At 46.7% G+C, this 22191-nt stretch overlaps 1 protein-coding gene across 5 annotated transcripts in view; it reads right to left on the bottom strand.

The window, feature by feature from the left end:
- PCYT1B (phosphate cytidylyltransferase 1B, choline) overlaps positions 1-22191 on the bottom strand; it is an 84969-nt gene that overhangs the window by 25363 nt on the left and 37415 nt on the right. For all 5 annotated transcript variants that reach the window (XM_066249288.1, XM_066249283.1, XM_066249284.1 and 2 more), the window contains 2 exons: positions 6739-6890; positions 4070-4148 (listed from right to left, as the gene is read on the bottom strand). In XM_066249288.1, the coding sequence (XP_066105385.1) occupies positions 4070-4148; positions 6739-6890 (231 nt within the window). The remainder of the gene's footprint in view (positions 1-4069; positions 4149-6738; positions 6891-22191) is intronic.

Genomic DNA, 22191 nt, shown 5'->3' with positions numbered 1-22191 from the left:
TACCAAAATGCAAGGTCAGCAACAATCAGATCCCTACGCCATGACAGGCCGACACAAAGGCCCCCAAATCACAAAGGCCTCCTGATCGCCCCAGGAGGAAAGAAGCCCAAAGTTAACTCCACAAGCTAAGTGCAAACCTAGCCTGACTGGTAGAGGCGCAGTGGATAGAGCGTTTACCTGGGACACTGAGGTCCCAGGTTTGAAACCCTGAGGTCACTGGCTTGAGCGCGGGCTCATCAACGTGATCCCAAGGTCGCTGGCTTGAGCCCAAGGTCGCTGGCTTGGCTTGAGTCCCCAGGTCAAGGCACATATGAGAAGCAATCAGTGAACAAGTAAAATGTCACAACTGCAAGTTGATGCTTCTCATCTCTCTCCCTTCCTGTCTCTCTCTCTCTCTCTCTCTCTCTCTTTCTCTCTGCCTCAAGAAAAAAGAAACAAATGCAACCCTTGAAAAGTCTGACTTACTTTAAATGTCAAGCATATTTTTTTCCTGGAAATGAGGGCTTCTAAGTAAGTTCAGTTAAAAAAATTACCTTTATACCCCATTCGATCCCTCCCCTATAAGAGACCTGCTCATGGTACCCTCTGTGTCAGAGTGGCAGCTGGCTCCATATGACATATAGAATTAAGACTAAGCCACCCGTCCCACCAGTTTCCATCTCTGCTGTCCCCGCTACACACCCTATACTACAGAAACATTGCTGATTTTCTCCAATTATGCTGCATTTCTTCATACACTCCCACCATTGGACAGGCCTCCCCGGCCTGCTTTATATGGCCTGCAATATAGGCTTATAATATGTTGGTATAATAAACTATTTATGTCTGTTTCTACTCTCTCTCAAAGGTTAGGGGATGTCTTATTCATATTTGCATTCCATTTTCCCTCCAACAATTCGTGGCTTGGGGATGCATTCAGGGGACTCATGGGGTAACCAGTGAGAGTCCAAACCATCCAAGGCAAAAGAGGCCACAGAGGCAGGGAGCTCCTCATCGCAGGAGATGGACGGCCGTGCCAAGGAAGGGATAGAAGACCAGGTTCGTGACTCCTAGGAGACCATCCCAGCTCAAGAGTCTGAAGGTCCATGAGGACCAGGAAAAGACTGGAGTGGCAACAGGCCTGGGGGAGGGATGGTAGGACCAGCATGGGTTCAGGTCCAGTGGCCTCCAGGAACAGGGAAGACGGCTCTGATGGCAAATGTCAGCCATGGGGGCAGATCAAGTATAAATGTGGGGTCTGCTAGACTTCTTGAACTCCTGAAGTAAAGCATATGCTAATTCACTAGAGTATCATGCCAGATAATGGCTCAACGGATGTAGGAAGTATCTGTGGATGTACCCACAGCGCCTATCTATAGATGAGAAGTCTGATGGCAAGTGAAATAGAAAGCAAACCCAGACATTAAACATCTACTTCTGCACCTACCTTTAGCTAAAACACCCACCCCTCCCACCCCTGCCTTACTCTCCCCGCTCCAAGATCCTCACGGCAGGGCTCTGAGGGGAAGAGGGATGGAGACGCTGAGTGACTGAGGTTAATGTGCTGCCCTTCCATCTCCGGCACCTCCATTTTCAGGGGCAGAAAAGCCATCTGACCCTATGAGAGGATAGAAGTGATTACCTTTTCCCCATCTGTCTTTTTAAGTAATCCAAATGGATATACAGTAATCTGGGGAGGCCAGGTATTTCAGAAATCCCAGCAATGACTATTTTAATTCTTAGGCGATTATTTTCAATTCAGTGACACTGACTGAAAACCTCAGCTCAGAAAAATGACAAATATTGGATAGTGAGTGTACAGCAGAGACTACTTTCCCATTCTACATTTGCCCAAAAAAGCACCTATAATTTTTGATTTATGTTCTCTCGCCTGTTATAATTAGAGCAAGAGAAATGCAAATCCCTAGATCCAGTTTCAAAGATCTTTCATTCAGATCACAGTCATTTGTGAAACACGTCAAATGTCAAGCCCTTCCCTTCCCTCTCTCCCGAGACCCTGTGGGGCTGACCGGCGGCTTGGTACTGCACTCGCTGTACTGTGGGGGTCTGGGACCAAACCTGAAATACCCCTGAGGTCTGCCTGTCATGTTTGTGGTCAACATCGCCTTCAGTAGAGGGGTGTATGAGGGACTCAGAGCCAAGATACCAGTAAAAAGCAAATAAATTGGATGCAAAAGTCCATATAATTCCAACCAGATTAGCATCCCTATAAATAATATGAACGATCCCACATGAAAGGAGGGTGCCAAATGATGGAAGTGTCTCCATTCCCCATGTGCTAAGAAGAGCTTTGCAGACAGAGGTTTCTGTCTCAGGCTGACGCACCATCACACTTCACAAAGGCACGCTTGTTCCGCCAGCACAAATGTCACCATAAATGTACAGGCACTGGGCTGGGGATGCAAACATGGATGAGATATGGCCGCGGCCTGCGGCACTCCATTCTAGCCAGGGACACACACCCAGAAAGCGTCAGGATGACAGGAGAAGGGAGCAGAAAGGGAGGTCCCTGTGCAGTGAGCATCGGGGAGGGCTGGGGGGAGGGGCGTGTCTCCGCTGGCTCCTCAGCTGGGCCTGCAGCACGCACAGAAGCACAGAGGAAGGGTGCTCGTAGCCCAGGGACCAGCGGAACAAAGGAGCTGAACAGGGTGTGCTGGGCTGCAGGGCTGTGGAAGGCGGTACAGAGCCCAGGCTGGTGACATGGAGACGCTGGCCAGGGCCGCAGGACAGGAACTGATAACAAAACCCAGGGTTTTGTTTGGTCTCAGAGAGACCAAAGGGAAGTGCCATGTTCCCAGAAGTGGTGGACAAGAGCCTCTGAGAGAGGAGAACGGGCAGCACGGTCCGTTTGCCCAGAGGACTGAGATGAGGCTGCCGGATTCAGTGGGTTGAAAGGCAGCGCAGAGCTGAGGAAGGGTAGACAGGAGTCCGAGTGCAAGCGGGCCGAGGCATGACCCGGACGAGCGCCAGCAACTTGCCTGGAAGGAGAGAGGGCTGGGCACCGAGGCAGCTGGAGGAGCAGGAAAGAGGGACAGCAGGGGAAGGCTTTGGGTGAGTCTGCTTTTGTAGATTTCACCTGATGGCAAGCTAAGACTAAACTCCTGGAGAGGGAGAGCCTTGGAGAGCAGAGAGGAAGAAGGAAAGGAAACGGTCCGGGGAAGGGAGAGGGTAGGTGCAGATAAAGAGGTCAGCCTGGAACAGAAAACAACCCTTCCTCCTCACGATGCAGGACAGGAGGCAAGAATGCATGAGTCGCGGGTAAATCAGTGGGGGAGGGGAGAAGAGGGGGTAACTGTCACCAGGGAGCCCGGCCGCCCCACTGAGGCTGAAACAGCAGATCTGGTCGGAAGCCCCAGCAGTGAGCAGCACAGGAGTAGGGACAGAGACCTCGAAGAAAGAACTCACTCCAGGGAGTCTCAGGAGGAGGAACCCCCCTCTCCATCCCCCTTCCCAACAACTCCGTCATGCTGACCAGAGTCTCTAACAGAAATGCTTAGTGACAAATGGGACAACTTCCAAAGCTTGGGCACCGTGTCTGTCCTCTATGACGACACTTAACAGTTTCGGGAAGAAAATATTTTACCAGAATCTACAAATCTTTATCCATTCTTTCTTGGCTTCTGCATGTGGTACCTGAGGATATTATTATCATGTGACAAGATGACATATAGCAGGACTGACTTCGCAGACAAAGAGTCCAGGTCGTTCCTTAGACAGTTGTCTGTCTTCTGAAAGGAACTTTCTTGGGTGCATAAAATAATTTCATTGTGAGGACTTCATTGTGAACGAGGAAAATGCCCTTTGAACCGTAGGGTCTGTGATTTTAGTCTGAGGGACTCTAACAAGCCTCAAACTGGAAGTTGCGTCCTTTGGGGCTCAGGTTAATTCCTATATAAATACCTAAGTGGTGTCTGCCCCATTCAGCACATGTGAACAGAGGCTTGTAAAGGCTACCTGGGAGACCTCTGAAATGCCCATCCCCTGTATGTCTGCACTGCAGGTCGAGGGCCGGTGTCTCACTGAACCCAATCACTGTGCCGCCGTAGACAGGGAAACCCAGAACTCTCACCTGCTTCTTTTATGTGCTTGTAAACATCATCAGAACCAGCAGAGGAGTAAGGAATATCATCATGGGCCACGAAGTCAATCTGTTGGAGAGAAAGAAGAGTGACGTCGCCACTGAGGTGGATGAACATGTCTGCAATTTGAAAATCACCTTTTTGAAATAAAGCAGTTGTAATACAGCCATTGAAATAAGCAGTTTATCATGTGGACTGAAATCCTGGACTGCGAGACATCTCCGACTGTCTCCATTTCCAGGAGATAATGGGAACTAGATTGGTTTCTCTCCTGTGCTGCCCCCTTCCTCCTCCCTCTGACAGCAGCTTTTCCTGGCCTCTAAACTTTGTCCTTAGAGAATTCATTCATTCTTCAGATTTCAGTCACCCTGCTATGATGAGGAACCCAAGTCTCCATTTCCTGTCCCACTGATGGCAACAGGCCTTCACACTTACGTCACAGCTTATATAAATATTTATATTATGGGAATGCATTTAATTTCTTTTCTCATTTAATTTTCATAACTACCTTGTAAGGTAGATAGGTAGGCTGCATATTGCTATTTCATTTGGCACATAAGGCGGCTGAAGCAGGAAAACTTGTCATGTTGGCCCAGCCACCCTTTTCTCCTTTGCTGCCCCTCGCTGCCACTTTAAAATCCACCTGCCTGAAATTTAATTCGTCCGGAACACTGGTGCCCCTGCCAACGGCATCTCCGTTCCTCCCCTGCTCACCTGGGCCCTAACACTCTGGAACGGGCTTCACTTCTCCACTGCTACCCCACTAACACAGGGGCCTGTCACCTGGATGAGTGATGCCACTTTGTACCTGACCTTCCTCACTGCAGGCTCCTCTCCAAGCCATTCCTCTGTCATACGGAAGATCCTCCTTCAACAGAATTTTCTCTTTGTCATCCTTGTGTCTGCTGATCTTCACTAGTTCCCTGTTCGCTACTACATCAAGCAAAATCTCCCTGCCTCACTTTCAAAGCCCGTTGTAACACAGCTACACTCCACCTTGAGAAGTAGTTCGGAGTAGCAGTTAAATTTGCCCGGGGGGGATTACTGCCCCTCCATCCACTACTTGCTGTGTAATTTCTAAACTGCTGGGAAAGATGAAATCAGGACTTCTCAACCTCAGTACTAGTGATATTTTGACCTGATATTTCCTTTGGGCATGGGAGGGGGTCTGTGTGCACTATATTTTAAATTCATTTTAGAGAGGAGAGAGAGAGAGAGAGAGAGAGAGAGAGAGAGAGAGAGAAAGGGGGAGGAGCAGGAAGCATCAACTCCCATATGTGCTTTGACCAGACAGGGTTTCAAACCGGTGACCTCAGCATTCCAGGCTGATGCTTTATCCACTGCGCCACCACAAGTCAGGTCTAGGATGCTTAGTAGCACTCCTAGCATTTACCCATAAGATGCACGTAGCACCCCTCTAGTTGTGACAGCCAAAATTTTCCATACAATGCCAACTGTCCCTTGGGGGCAAACTTGCCCCCACTTGAGAATCACTGGATTCAGTGACGTAATTATGTGAAGTGTATTATGTGAAGTGTTTAAAAATAATGACTGGTACACAGTGAGTACTCGATAAATGTTAGTTATTATTTTACTCTTAATACTCAAACTCTGTTCCTCCTCCTGGCCAATATATAACAATAACAACAACTTCTCAGGGTAGCCATGAAATTGAAGATGATTTGGGTCAGGGCAAAGCACTTGGCACGGGGCTGGGCACATGCTGAATACTCAGAAAGGGGCTGCCGCCATCACCATCGTGAGTAGCCCCATAATGCCTGGCACGGGCTGAATATACAATAGCTGCTTAGTAAAAATGTGTTAGTGATTGCTGGAAGTAAATCATATTGTAGTTCTTCCTTTTCCTTTTTATTCTTGCTGGGAAATTGTCTCTTCTGCTATTACCGATGCACATTTATCAGAGTTCTCTATTCTCTTCTGCATCGTGAATTTAAAAATAGACAAGAAAACTCTTAGAACAGCTTAATCTTATTTTTTTTTTTGTGCTGCTTATAAAAGGGAAGAATAGCTCCTAATGTGGGGCTGGTAGCGAGATACAAAGCACATAATTTGATGCAAATCAAAAGAATTTCTCATGTTTCCAACTAATACAACTCTTATATCAGTAGGAGTCTCAGGGTCACAAAATCACAGATATGAAGTTCTTTCCTTAAAAGCTGACCCCTGCCCTTCTGGGTGCGTGTTTATTCGTTCTGTGAAAAATGATGCCTGTGAATCTATAAGCACAGATAATGACGGTGGCGGCGATGATGATGATGGCATTTTTGGAGCTCTTGCTATGAGCCAGCCAGTGTTCCAAGCGTTTCACTTAGATGAACTCGTTAGACCCTCAAAACAGTCCCATGGAGAGCACCAATATCATCCCATTTTACAGTTTAGGTGAGTGAGCTCATGTTGCTCAAGGTTATGGAGGGATAGAGGCTACACTTGGACCTGGGGGGGTGGCTAGCTCCAGAGCCCACACTGAAGAAGTCAGAGGGTATCAGTCCCCAGGACTGGGCAGGAGAGAGGTGACACCAAATGACAGTTCCTTAAGTTACCTCTCTTAGAAGGTGGAAGTCTTTGGGCTTTACGGGTATTGGCTCCAGAGCCAGACTCCCTCATCCTGCTACTCAGAGAATGGAGAAGAATGAAGTACCTTGTGTTTTTCCAAAAACTCAGGTGTGAGTGTCCATGGAGCATCTCTGATGACTTCGTCTACGTAACGGCAATGTCTGAGAGCCTCGTATCGCTCTGCCTCGTTCATGACGGTGAAACCTTTGAATTTGTGGGTCAGGTCGTCACTGCAGACTGAAAACAGGAAAGTGCATTAAATGCTGTTAGCTGGCCTAGGCCCTGCACACAGCCATCCACAGCAGACGTGGGTCTTTAGCAAGACAAAAGGAGCTCAGTCTCCCGAGGTGCTTTGCATAATCAAACTCAGGGGTGGGTTTTTGGTTTTTTTTTACAGGAACAAAGGATCAGGAAAGCTAAGCAACCTGAAATCCACCAGCAATCAGAATTTCCTTTTAGTGCTAATTACAACTGCATTCTGCACTGTGGCTTTTATTAAAATTATTCTCCGCGCTACTAATGTGACTTTCATTTTCTTTTTATTTCTCTATCCCACCCTTCAGTGCAAATTACTATTTAGAAATAAAATGATCAAATGATGAGACAGAAGGGAGAAAGAAAAGGAGAGGAACCAAGAGGCCTGAATTAGAGATGATTTGAACAATCAGTTCCAATTCCTTTACTAGATCATTGTACTCAGTAACCCAAGTGTGACTCACGTGCGTGCACACGTGCACACATGCACAAGCAGACTTCTGTTCCCTGGATTGAGAAGCAGTCACTGCACATCCGGCCACACAATCAAGAGGAGAAAGTTATGAAATACTAAGTCTGCTCTAGCAGAGTTCATCATTCTCACATCTCTTGTCCTGTCTAGATCTGTTTCCTTCTGGACCCTTAAATGGGGATTGTAATAACCTCCACTGTCAGCCTTAGGACAGATTTTTAAAAGACTTGATTCATTCATTTTAGAGAGGAGAGAGAGAGAGAAAGAGAAGGGAGGAGGAGCAGGAGCAGGAAGCATCAACTCCCATATGTGCCTTGACCGAGCAAGCCCAGGGTTTCAAACCAGCGACCTCAGCATTCCAGGTTGACGCTTTATCCACTGCGCCACCACGGGTCAGGCTAGAACAGATGTTCTGAAGATTTACATAAAAGCGCTTTGAAACAAATGCAGCAATAAATATTATTCATTATCCTATCCAGGGTATATTTTTGGCTGCATCTTTTATTTTGTCCCATCCCCTGGTTCCCTTGCTGTTTCCTGAAGCCACTGGGAAGACCCTTCCATAGCTCAGGGCTTCGCATTTTCTGTTCCCCAAACCTGGAGCAGCTGTGTTCCAAGTATCCATGGGACTCACTCCCGTCCTCCCTCAAGCCTTCCCCGACCACCCTATTCTAAGTTGCTATCCCACTGCCACCAGTGACAGCCCCCATCCCCTCCCCCAACTTACTTCTTGCCATGGCACTTACCATAAACTGTCTTTAATTTTGTTTATGGCTGGTGTTCCTCTACTAAAATATAAACTCCCTGAGGACAGGGACATTTGTTTCATTTTCTGATGGCCCATAGTAGGCTCTTAACCAATATTTGTTAGATGAATTAACAGAGCCTGATACATATAGATACTCAATAAATGTTTACTCTAACTTAAAATAATAGATGTATATTTATCTGCAGGCATATTTCAACACCATACATGCAAATAAGAGGGTAGTGTATCTATGGAGACACATGTGTATGCCTATATAGCTCCTATCCATACTTCCTGAGATGCCATGTAAACTTATATAGAATACAATACAATAGAGAACAGTGTAGTGCTGGTCATTACTGCAATACCATCAGCCACATGGTTAGCTTGAAAACTTTGATGAGTATCAGAACCACCTAAGGGGCTTATAAAATATAAAGACGACTGGGTCCCACTCCCAAGATTTTGACTTGATGCTATAGTCTGAATGTGTTCCCCCAAAATTCGTATGTTGAAATCTTAACTCCCAAAGGTAATGATATCAGAGGTGTGCCCTTTGGAGGTATATAGGTCATGAGGGTGAATTAGTGCCTTCTAAAAGACGCTCCAGAGGCCCTAGCCAGGTTGGCTCAGTGGATAGAGCATCGGCCCAGAATATGAATGTACCAGGTTCAATTCCTAGTCAGGGCACACAGGAGAAGTGACCATCTGCTTCTCCCCCTCCTCTTCCTCTCCCCCTCCTCTTCCTCTCGCCCTCCTCTCCCTCCTCCCCTCCCACAGCCAATGGCTCAGTTGGTCCGAGCATTGGACCCTGGTGCTGAGGATAGCTAAGTTGGTCCAAGCACATCAGCCTCAGGTGCTAAAAATAGCTTGGTTGATTTGAGCATTGGCCTCAGATGGGGGTTGCCAGGTGGATCCTAGTCAGAGCATATGCAGGAGTCTGCCTCACTATCTCCCCTCCTCTCACTATAAATACATACATACATACGTATGTACAAAAATAAAAAGAGGCTCCAGAGAGCTCTCTAGAACGTTCCACCATGTAAGAAAACAGCAAGGCCTGACCAGGCGGTGGTGCAGTGGATAGAGCATCAGACTGGGAGGCGGAAGGACCCAGGTTTGAGACCCCGAGGTCGCCAGTTTGAGCTCAAAAAGCTCACCAGCTTGGACCCAAGGTTGCTGGCTCTAGCAAGGGGTTCCTCGGTCTGCTGAAGCCCCATGGTCAAGGCACATATGAGAAAGCAATCAATGAACAACTAAGGTGTCACTACAAAAAACTGATGATTGATGCTTCTCATCTCTCTCCATTCCTGTCTATCTGTCCCTGTCTATCCCTCTCTCTGACTCTGTCTCTGTTAAAAAAGAAAAAAAAGAAAGAAAACAGCAAGATGGGGCCTGACCTGTGGTGGCGCAGTGGATAAAGCATCGATCTGGAAATGCTGAGGTCGCCGGTTTGAAACCCTGGGCTTGCCTGGTCAAGGTACATATGGGAGTTGATGCTTCCAGCTCCTCCCCCCCTTCTCTCTCTCTGTCTCTCCTCTCTCTCTCTCCCTCTCTCTCTCCCTCTCCTCTCTAAAATGAATAAATAAATAAAAATAATAAATAAATAAATAAGAAAACAGCAAGATGTGTTTGCTATGAATCAGAATGAAGGCCCTCACCTCAAGGAGGCTATGTCAGCACTTTGATCTTGGGCTTTGATCTTGGGCTTCCCAGACTCCAGAACCATGAGAAATAAACTTCTGTTGTTTTTAAGTTGCCCAGTCTGTGGTATCCTGTTATCGCCCAAATGGACTAAGACAGCGGGGTTTGCAGGAGGGCCTGGACAGCTGTGTGTTTGATAAGCTTCAGGGAAGATTCCGATGTGGAAACCATTTGAAAGCCCCTGAAGCATTTTATGAACATCTTTTTTTTTTTTTTTTTGAGAAAGAGAGAGAGAGAGAAGGATAGACAGGGAGAGACATACAGGAACTGAGGGATGAGAAGCATCAATCATTAGTTTCTCATTGCACGTTGCAACACCTTAGTTGTTCATTGATTGCTTTCTCATATGTGCCTTGACCGCGGGCCTTCGGCAGTCTGAGTGACCCCTTACTCAAGCCAGTGACCTTGGGTCCAAGCTGGTGAGCTTTGCTCAAACCAGATGAGCCCGTGCTCAAGCTGGCGACCTCGGGGTCTTGAACCTGGGTCTTCTGCATCGGTCTACCGCTGCACCACCGCCTGGTCAGGCATGAACATCTTGAGTAAAGAGCCTAGCCTGTTTTTGACTCACCCATCAGGCCCAGCTGTCACAGGGAGGCCGGGAGTAGGGCAATAACGACTATGGTATATATTGATTCACTGACTCTATAAGCTTTTAACTCCATAAATAGGAATAATTTATGGGCTAAGGTATACAATTTTAAAATTGATCTAAGACTTCAAATGTTCTTTGAGGACTTTGCTAATATACTACCTCAAGAATCATATGGAGCAGAACTGGATTTTTGATCCAACGAATTTATGTTTTAAATAACACAAAACTAGGCCAGGTTATATTCTACCCTCCCCATTTGAAACTGCACCTGAGCAATTTGGTATAACTTATAGCTGACTGAGATAATGGCTTCCTAACGGAGCAGAGAGAAAACAAACATCCCGGTTCTGCCAATACAGGGTCCTAGTTTCATACCCTAGCAGTGACCTCAAGAAGCAGCTGAACATGCTGACCAGTTATTGTCCAAACAGTAATTATACCCAGAGCAGCACTGTTGTTCTTGAGTCTTGGCAAAGGCGCTCTGACAACCGGCTGGAGAACTGCGAGCAGTAGTGTTCCACGGATGAGTTCACTGAGCTAGCTGGGAGCTCAGGCTGCAGCTAACCTACCCTGCAGCTCACTGCTCAAAATAAACTAGTACCAGTACCCTTAGACTTATCAGGGTGGCCACTTCATAAGTTATGTAGATGTCTAATCACTATGTTGTTCCCCTGAAACAAATATAATATGTATGTAATTGAACTGGAATTGAAAACTTTTTTTTTCTTTGAAAAAAAATTTAAGTAAAATAAATTGGTCCTGGCCAGTTGGCTCAGTGGTAGAGCATCGGCCCAGGGTGTGGATGTCCCAGGGTCGATTCCTGGTCAGGGCACACAGGAGAAGCTCTGACCTGCTTCTCCACCCTTCCCCCTCTTCTCTCTCTCTCTCTCTCTCTCTCTCTCTCTCTCTCTCTCTCCCTCCCTCTCTCTCTCCCTCCCTCTCTCTCTCCTCCTCCCTTCCTGCAGCCATGGCTCAATTAGGGCAAGTTGGCCCCAGGCACTGCGGATGGTTCCATGGCCTCTGCCTCAGACACTAAAAAATGACTCTGGTTGCAACAGAGCAAGAGCCCCAGACGGGCAGAGTATCAACCCCTAGTGGGTTTGCTGGGTGGATCCCAGTCAGGGTGCATGTGAGAGTCTGTCTCTCTGCCTCCCCTCCTCTCACTAAATTAAAAAAAAAAATTACCAGTACCCCTCAGGAGAAAAAATATAACATAGGGGGTTGAACTTTGGATTTGGTTTGGGTTCTAATCCCAGCTTTGCTACTTATATTGGGCAAATTACTCAAAGTCTCCAAGTTTCAGTTGTCTTTACAACATGGCAAAGTTTTGAGAATTCAATTTGATCATCCGTATGAGCAGAGAGCAATGCTCAGTAACGTCTGTCCTTTATTAATACAGTAGTAGAAATACAGGACCATTTACGGCTATATTCATTGGTGGTTCGGGCTCTGTCTTTTCCCTGCCCCCACTTCAAGCAGGTACCCAGCCTCTTGGTACAAACTCCCCCACAGAAGCTGTGAAGTTCTGGTTGCTGGCAGGCAGCCTGCCCTTCTGGCTGCTGTTTCCCAAAGCTAGAGAGCCTTGGGGGGGGGGGATTCTGTAAGGAAGAAGTCAGAGAGAATATTCCTCCAAATGAGGAAGAGCCTGAAGGTCTGAGGAGCCCACAAGCAGCAAGCACCAGCGGCGCAGCCTTTGGGGGCGAGGGACACGCAGCCTTGCGCACTGGGGCTGCACCCGGGCACAGACCACAGGTGCCTCACCCTGCACAGTGGGCCTGCTCCCTTCTAGTAATTCTGTGGGCTCGGATGATGAGGGCAGTGCAAAGTAGCGCGGGGCTGAAGCCTGGAAGCTCCTGTCCTGTTTCTATAAACATTCGAAATTCTGTTTGACTCTGGGGAGATGAAGAGAGCCCAACAAGGACTGACATTGAATTCCCTACCAGTCAGGTAAAATGGAGTCTTAGAGGGATAATTTCAATTAAAATACAATAGAGCATAAACCCACATTTATGGAGTAATATTCATGTCTACTACAGTAGAAGTAGTATTAGGTTTATTATTGTTGTTGTTTTCTAATTTCCTTCCTGTGAGGCAGAAATGGGATTTGGTGACTCAAATCCTTTATTTTTTAAGGAAAAACAACTCTCTAAAGCATCAACCTGAGGCCCTGGCCGGTTGGCTCAGCGGTAGAGCGTTGGCCTGGCGTGCGGGGGACCCGGGTTCGATTCCCGGCCAGGGCACATAGGAGAAGCGCCCATTTGCTTCTCCACCCCACCCCCTCCTTCCTCTCTGTCTCTCTCTTCCCCTCCCGCAGCCAAGGCTCCATTGGAGCATAGATGGCCCGGGCACTGGGGATGGCTCCTTGGCCTCTGCCCCAGGCGCTAGAGTGGCTCTGGTCACGGCAGAGCGATGCCCCGGAGGGGCAGAGCATCGCCCCCTGGTGGGCAGAGCGTCGCCCCTGGTGGGCATGCCGGGTGGATCCCAGTCGGGCACATGCGGGAGTCTGTCTGACTGTCTCTCCCTGTTTCCAGCTTCAGAAAAATACAAAAAAAAAAGCATCAACCTGGGATGCTGAGGTAACCAGTTCAAAACCCTGGGCTTGCCCTGTCAAGGCACATGTGGGAGTTGATGCTTCCTGATGCTTCCTGACCCTCCCCCTTCCCTTCTCTCTCTCTCTCTCTCTCTCTCTCTCTCTCTCTCTCTCTCTCTCCCTCTCTCCCCCTCCCTCCCTCCCTCCCTCTCCCCGATCTAAAATGAATCTTTTTAAAAAAAACTCTCTGACATAACTTTTAATTTTTTTTAACAGGGACAGAGAGAGAGTCAGAGAGAGGGACAGATAGGGACAGACAGACAGGAACGGAGAGAGGGGAGAAGCATCAATTATCAGTTTTCGTTGCAACACCTTAGTTGTTCATTGATAGCTTTCTCATATGTGCCTTGACCGTGGGCCTTCAGCAGACCGAGTAACCCCTGGCTCGAGCCAGCGACCTTGGGTCCAAACTAGTGAGCTTTTTTTTTTGCTTAAGCCAAGTGAGCCAGCGCTCAAGCTGGTGACTTCAGGGTCTTGAACCTGGGTCCTCTGCATCCCAGTCCGATGCTCTATCCACTTGCGCCACCGCCTGGTCAGGCTGTTTTTTGTTTTTTAAGCGATGGAGACAAGGAGAAAGAGAGGGAGGGACAGACAGGAAGGGAGAGAAATAAGAAGCATCAATTCTTCATTGCAGCACCTTAGTTGTTCATTGATTGCTTTCTCATATGCGCCTTGACCAGGAGACTCCAGCCAAGACAGTGATCCTTTGCTCAAGCCAGCGACCTTTGGGCTCAAGCCAGTGACCAAGGAATCATGTCTATGATCCCATGCTCAAGCTGGTGAGCCCACACTCAAGCTGGATGAGCCCGCATTCAAGTCAGTGACCTTGGAGTTTTGAATCTGGATCCTCAAAGTCCCAAACCAATGCTCTATCCACTGCATCACTGCATGATCAGGCTCTTGACTTGTTTTTTTATTTTTATTTTTATTTATTCATTTTTAGAGAGGAGAGAGAGAGGGAGAGAGAGAGACAGAGATAGAGAGAGAGAGAGGAGAGAGAGAGAGAGAGAGAGAAGGGGGGAGGAGCTGGAAGTATCAACTCCCATATGTGCCTTGACCAGGCAAGCCCAAGGTTTCGAACTGGCGACCTCAGCATTTCCAGGTCAACGCTTTATCCACTGCGCCACCACAGGTCAGGCTTGACTTGTTTTTAAATGACTTAACATTTAAACTAAAATGGAGGAAAAAAGAGCTTTACTACTGGATTGTCGTCACTAAAATAATATCAAAAAGGTATGCTTCCGTAAAAGCATTTTCAAATCATTACTGGCTACATGCTTAAAAATTAGAGATACAGGTATTATAATCATAGTGCGAAATCACAGCAGTCTGTGGGGTCTGTTACTGCCTAAGGCTGAGACGTAGACTGTAGTACTTCCAGTTTCTGATCTTTGAGTCAGTTATTTCTGCCAAATACCAAGCGTTTCAAGCAAGTGTTTGCTCATGCACTTGCCCAGATCAGAGTGGTTTTATTGGCTAAGTCCTTGCTCCACCTAGGGCAGGGGTCTCAAATTCGCGGCCTGCGGGCCGCATGCGGCCCGCCGAACAATTTTGTGCCGCCCGCAGACTAATCCACGAAGTTCAAAATATTTTGGATAAAATTAAGTAAGCCTAGGGGCCTACTTGTATTTTTCATTTCTCTAGCATCCTAGCTAGATATTAGCTTAGTTAACAGCAGTTGTGATGTGAACTAGAGTTTCTGGTCGTTTTGTGACACTGAGTAAACTGCATGTACGATTGTGCTTGTTGTACTGATTTTTTTTTGTTTTCAACTGCAGTGAGAAAAGTGTTGCGTAACAGTTGCCTTTTGTAGACCTAGTGCGGCCCGCCCAACGGCTGTGATCTTGCTCTGCGGCCCACATGCTGAGTTGAGTTTGAGACCCCTGACCTAGGGAAACTCCTACAACAAACCTACCTGCAGATGTAAGGGGGTCCACAACTAATAGAGAGAGTTTTTTCAACTCACCATAAGTGGATTTTTTGTTTGTTTTGTTTGTTGTTGTTTTAGTGAGAGAGAGACAGGGACAGACAGACAGGAAGGGAGAGATGAGAAGAATCAACTCATAGTTGCGGCACTTAAGTTGTTTATGATTGCTTTCTTTTATGTGCCTTGACTAGGAGGCTCCAACGAGCAAGTGACCCCTTGCTCAAGCTAGTGACCTTGGGCTTCAAGCCAGTGACCATGGGGTTATGTCTGTGATCCCATGCTCAAGCTGGCAACCCCACACTCAAGCTGGTGAGTCCACACGAAGCCAGATGAGTCTGCACTCAAGCCAGTGACCTCCGGGTTTTGAACCTGAGTCCACAGCATCCCAGGCTGATGTTCTATCCACTGCACCACTGCCTGGTCAGGCTCACCCTAAGTGTTTTATTTGTTAAGTACACACATATTATCAAGAGCCAGCCTTTCAACCAACAACACAATATCTATTCGTAAAGGGCTCCCTACCTGCCCTCACTATAGAATTGTGTACCATTAAGTTGGCTTGTGATACTCAGGAAAGATAGTCTGTCTAAGGCAGTAAATGGTCTTCAAACTAGGGCACACATACCCCTGGGGATACACAAAGATTTTTCAAGAGGTATCCAAGTACAGGTAGCTTTAAAGTAATGAATTTCCAGATCACTTTTATCTACGATCATGAGTCTCTGTTTTATATCTCTCCTATGTGTGAAATCATATAGTTCTTAGCTTTTTAAAGTTAAGTGATTACCAGGGAGAGGGGAGTAAAGAGGGACAAATATATACCCCACAGAGGTGGGATATAAAACTGAGACTCATGGACACAGATAAAAGTGAAGTGGTTAGTGGGGGGAGGGGAGTAAAGAGGGACAAATATACGGTGACAGAAAATGATTGGACTTTGGGTGATGGGCACACAATACAACGGTTAAAATATTAGAGATGTTCACCTAAAAACCTATGCACTCTCATTGATCAATGTCATTCCATTACATTTATAAATAAAAATAATTCCAGATCAACTTCCAAGGGTATGCTTTCCTAAGATTAATGAGCCCCTAAGAGCCTCAATGTTCCAAACCACCTTTATTCCACTTTACAGAAGAAAGGCACCATCCAAACCTTACTAAGTTGCATTGCAAGGGAGGGGAATGAAGACTGCGGGCCAAACCAAATGGAAATCTTGAATGATTATTTAAAGCACCACGAACCTATAAAAACGTCCTCTCCTGAACACATTTCTATTAGAAACAAAATTTGCTAGCGTGAAGAAGAGGGCAAATTTTTGCCTAACAATTTTGCCTCTTCCTTCTCTGAACTATTGTCAAAGGATAAGGATCTTGAGGAATATGACCCAGGAACTTAAAGCAAAAGGAGCATTAGAAAGAAATATTGAATGCTAAAAATGACTTTCTTTTTTGTATTTTTCTGAAATTGGAAACGGGGAGGCAGTCAGACAGACTCCCGCATGCGCCCGACAGGGATCCACTCGGCACGCCCACCAGGAGGCGATGCTCTGTTGCAACCAGAGCCATTCAAGCGCCTGAGACAGAGGCCATAGAGCCATCCTCAGCGCCCGGGCCAACTTTGCTCCAATGGAGCCTTGGCTGCAGGAGGGGACGAGAGAGACAGAGAGGAAGGAGAGGGGGAGGGGTGGAGAAGCAGATGGGCACCTCTCCTGTGTGCCCTGGCCAGGAATCGAACCCAGGACTCCTGCATGCCAGGCCGATGCTCTACCACTGAGCAAACCGGCTAGGGCCTAAAAATGACTTTCTAATGTAGTTAAGGGTAAGCATTTTTCCAGCTCATCTCAATCCTCATATTGAATCTTTTTTAAATCAAATTAATTGGGGTGACATTGGTTAATAAAATTATATAGGTTTGAGGTATACAGTGCTATAATATATCATCTTTATATATTGTATTGTGTTCACCACCCCAAGTAAAGTCTCCTTCCATCACCCTTTACTTTCCCTCTACCCTCTTCTGCCTTCTGCTACCCCCTTTTCCCTCTGGCTATCACCATACTGTTGTCTTGTCTATGAGATCTTTTCCCCCTTAATCCCTTCACCTTTTTTACTCAGCCCCACAACCTCCCTCCTCTCTGACAGGTTGTTCATTAGATTCCTTTTTTTTTTTTTTTAAGTGAGAGGCAAGGAGACAGAGAGAGACTCCTACATGAGCCCCGAGCAGGATTCATCTGGCAATTCCCCTATTGGGCGATGCTCTACACATCTGGGGCCGCTGCTCTGCTGCTTGGCAACCAAGCTATTCCAGCACCTGAGGAGAGGCCATTGAGCCATCCACAGAGCCCAGGCCAATTTGCTCAAACAGTTTGAGCCATGGCTGAAGGAGAGAAAGAGAGAGAAAGAAGGGGAAGCGGTGGAGAAGCAGATGATTGCCTCTCCTGTGGTGCCTGACCAGGAATCAAATCTGGGAATCCTACACACCAGGCCAATGCTCTACTGCTGAGCCAACCACCTATGGCCCATTAGATTCCAAACATAAGTGAAATCATATGGTACTTGTCTTTCTTTGGCTTATTTCAGTTAGTATAATGGTCTCCAGGTCTATCCCCACTATTGTAAAAGTTAAGAGTTCCTTCTTTTTTACTGCCAAGTAGTATTCCACTGTGTAAATGTACCACAGCTTTTTTATCTACTCATCTACTGATGGGCACTTGGGCTGTGGGCTGCTTCCAAATCTTGGCTAATGTAAATAATGATGCAATGAACTAGGAATGCACATATTCTTTCAAATTAGTGTTTCAAATTTCTTTGAATTTATTCCCAGAAGTGGAATTGCTGGGTCATAAGGCAGTTCCATTTTTAATTTTTTCAGCTAACTCCATACTGCTTTCCACAGTGGCTGCACCAATCTGCATTCCCACCAACAGGGCACAAGGGTTCCCTTTTCTCCACACCTTTGCCAGCGTTTGTTTGTTGATTATTGATGATAGCCCTCTGACAGCTGTGAGGTGATATCTGATTGTGGTTTTAATTTGCATTTCTCTGATGATTAGTGACACAGAGCCTCTTTTCATATCTATTGGCCATCTGTATGTCCTCTTTGGAGAAGTGTCTATTCAGGTCCTTTGCCCATTTTTCAATTGGATTGTTTAATTGACCATAAAGGCTTGGGTTTATTTCTGGGCTCTCTATTCTGTTCCATTGAGCTATATGCCTGTTCTTATGCCAGTACCATGCTGTTTTGAGTACAATGGCCTTACAGTGATATCAGGTAGCATAACACCTCCAAGTCTGTTGTTCTTGCTCAAGATCTCTGTGGATATTTGGGGTCTTTTGTGGTTCCATATAAATTACCGAAATATTTGATTTGGTTCTGTGAAATATATACTATTGATATCTTGATAGGAATTATATTGAATCTATAGATTGCTTTGGGTAGTATGGGCATTTAAAGATGTTAATTAATTTTTCCTATCCATAGGTTCAAACTCAGTGCCAGTGCTGGGTCTGAGGCCACTCAGCCAGAGTGTACCAAGTCTAACTGCCTCCCACTGAGCGCTCGCACACCTTTGTGATAGGGCAGTCTCAGGGAGCTACCAGGGTAAGGCCAGCAGAGTTTATCAGATCCAAACGGACCAAGATTTGACCATGCGAAGGGAGAGCTCTGCGCTGCTTGAGTGTGCAAGAGTAAAATGGCCCCCGCATCACAGCCACACAGTCAGTCTGTCCCAGGTTTTGCCTAGCCCTCAGTAGGGCAGAGCCACCACAGTTTAGGTAAGTGGGTCCACTGGGAGCCCCAAGAGTGGGGTTAGCAGATCTCCCATGAGGGGGAAGAGCCAGTCAGGTTCACAGGAAAGTGGGGGGAATGGACCATACTCCAACGTCACACAATTCAGTCACTGATGCCCCCAGAATCGGCCCATATCTCTACAGACTGGCCAGGCAGCTGACTCCTTAGTGGGGCACAAGCTCTACAGGGTGGGGGAGACAGAGTCCAGAGGATGGGGCCATTGCTTTCCTCCAGGCTGATGCCACATGGAGGGAAGTGCTCTAACCAAGAAAAATAGCATCTGAGGTATGGGAGAATGACTCAGCACAGAGATCCTGGCAGCTGTCCCTTCCATCCTATCCCCAGAGCCACAAACCCCAGACTCTCCTCATATGACTCTAGTTCTCCCTGCCCACCCTCCAGCAGAGCCCAGGGTGAGCAGCTGTGAACAAGATTTTGTGTGTTGGCCCTTTAAGAAGGCCCCTGTGCCTCTAGTGGACTCTTGTCTCACCCTGGCAGCAGAATCCCCACTGATCTTCACAGCCAGATGTTATGTGGGTGCCTCTTTCCGGCTCTAATGCTCTAGTCTGGGAGCCAGCTTGGGGCTGAGACCCCAGCTCCTCACGGGGAACCTTTGCAACTGAGATATCACTCCAGAATCTGAGCTGCTGTCTGTCAGGGACAGAAAGACCAGCCCTTTTTCTGTCACCACCCTTCCTACCAGTCTTGATGTGGCTTCTTCTATAAATCTTTGGTTGTCTGCTAGTCTTCAGCTGGTTATTTAGGTTGATTGCTCTATGTTTTAGTTCTAATTCCAGTTTGGTCCCGGGAGGAGGTGAGTGTACTTTCCACCTACTCCTTCGTCTCTTCTCTCATATTGAATCTTTTTAAAAAATATTTTATTGATTGATTTTTAGAGAGAGAGGAAGGGAAAGAAACAGATAGACAAAGAGAGAAATAAACATCAATTTGTTGTTCTACCTATTCATGCCGTCACTGGTTGATTCTTGTAAGTGCCCTGACCAGGGATCAAACCCGCAACCTCAGCCTGTCAGGAAGACGCTCTAACCAATTAAACAACCTGGCCAGGGCCTCTGCTATTGAATCTTAAAATACGCCTTTACCTTTTTATTTACAAATAAGCATTTTCCCCAGCTATTTATTCACTTCAAAATCACTTCAATAGCCTGACCTGTGGTGGCGCAGTGGATAAAGAGTTCAACCTGGAAACACTGAGGTCGCCAGTTCAAAACCCTGGCTTGCCTGGTCAAGGCACATATGGGAGTTGATGCTTCCTGCTCCTTCTCTCTCTCTCTCTCTCTCTCTCTCTCTCTCTCTCTCTTTCTCTCTCTCTCCCCCCTAAAATGAATAAATAAATAAAAAAAATCACTTCAATAAGCCAAAGTTGTCTAGAAATAGAACTGAAATATTTTCTGGAATTATCAGATTTTTCCAAATATGTTGAAATAAACTTATCTACAGATACTGCTTATCCCTATTATTTTCTAAAATGTTTATTTTCTACCTCCTCATAACAAAAAAATAAAATACCTACTGCCAGACAAATTATCTTTTAGTAGTATATCCCTTTTTTTTTTTCTGAAGCTGGAAACGGGGAGGCAGTCAGACAGACTCCCGCATGCGCCCAACCGGAATCCACCCGGCACGCCCACCAGGGGGTGATGCTCTGCCCATCCAGGCGTCGCTGTGTCGCGACCAGAGCCACTCTAGAGCCTGGGGCAGAGGCCAAGGAGCCATCCCCAGCGCCTGGGCCATCTTTTTGCTCCAATGGAGCCTCGGCTGCGGGAGGGGAAGAGAGAGACAGAGAGGAAGGAGGGGGGAGTGGAGAAGCAGATGGGCGCTTCTCCTGTGTGCCCTAGCTGGGAATCGAACCCGGGACTCCTGCACGCCAGGCCGACGCTCTACCACTGAGCCAACCGGCCAGGGCTAGTATATCCCTTTTTTATCCTTAAATATATAGGAAGAGTATGACCATGGTGTCTAATAAAAATAATTATTTCTTGGGTTTTTTTATATTTGATTTCATTATTTCCCAAAGCCAAACACCAGGGTTTCACACACACTTACACACACACCCACACACACACACCAACATTTATTTATTTTTATTCATTTTAGAGAAGAGAGAGAGAAGGGGGGAGGAGCAGGAAGCATCAACTCCCATATGTGCCTTGACCAGGCAAGCCCAGGGTTTCAAACCAGCGACCTCAGCATTCCAGGTCGACGCTTTATCTACTGCACCGCCACAGGTCAGGCACACATGAATATTTATAAAAGAAATGACAAGCCTCTTATTTTAATCATACTCCTCTTATATATATCATAATTTTATCTATAAATTACATTGCATTATTATATATTAAGCACAATGACTTGTTGGATTTATTGTCTTATTTGTAACTTACCGTATATTATTAGCTCTATCTCATTTTAATCTTGACTGACTTTATTTTATACAATACATTCAATAACTTATTTCTCAGTGTATTTTATAAAGTTTCTTGAAATACATTAATATATATATTTGAACCAAAAGGCTTTTTCTTGCTTTCTGGGTTCTGAATTAGACTTGACAATGAGAAGTGGCTTGACCAGTTAGTTTAGCACATTTAGCAAGCTAAAACTGCAGCCCCAAGGTTTTGATTTTTTTTTTTGTATTTTTCTGAAGCTGGAAACGGGGAGAGACAGACAGACTCCCGCATGCGCCCGACCAGGATCCACCCAGCACGCCCACCAGGGGTGACGCTCTGCCCACCAGGGGGCGATGCTCTGCCCCTCTGGGGAGTCGCTCTGCTGCGACCAGAGCCACTCTAGCGCCTGGGGCAGAGGTCAAGGAGCCATCCCCAGCACCCGGGCCATCTTTGCTCCAATGGAGCCTTGGCTGCGGGAGGGGAAGAGAGAGAGGAAGGAGGGGGGGTGGAGAAGCAATTGGGCGCTTCTCCTATGTGCCCCGGCCGGGAATCGAACCCAGGTCCCCCGCATGCCAGGCCGACGCTCTACCACTGAGCCAACCGGCCAGGGCCAGGTTTTGATTTTTTTTTTTTTAAGTTTTAAACAAATAATAAAAGCATTTATCAAAAATCGTTAGATTGGCAACAGTGTAATGAAATTACCAATATTTCCATTTCCCCAATACTTTCTGAGTGTATCTGGTTGAATAAGTTGCTTCCAAGTAAAGGAGTAAGGGTTATAATTAAGAGTCGTTAGCCTGACCAGGCAGTGGTGCAGTGGATAGAGTGTCGGACTGGGATGCCGAGGACCCAGGTTTGAGACCCCGAGGTCACCAGCTTAAGCGCGGGCTCAACTGGTTTGAGCAAAGCTCACCAGCTTGAGCCCAAGGTCGCTGGCTCGAGCAAGGGGTTACTTGGTCTGCTGTAGCCCCACGGTCAAGGCACATATGAGAAAGCAATCAATGAACTAAGGTGTCGCAACGAAAAACTGATGATTGATACTTC

Source organism: Saccopteryx bilineata, chromosome X, assembly GCF_036850765.1.
Source record: "Saccopteryx bilineata isolate mSacBil1 chromosome X, mSacBil1_pri_phased_curated, whole genome shotgun sequence".
In the NCBI taxonomy this organism is placed as follows: domain Eukaryota; kingdom Metazoa; phylum Chordata; class Mammalia; order Chiroptera; family Emballonuridae; genus Saccopteryx; species Saccopteryx bilineata.
The sequence above is the reverse complement of the archived record's forward strand: the minus strand, read 5'-3'. Positions and strand labels throughout refer to the sequence as shown.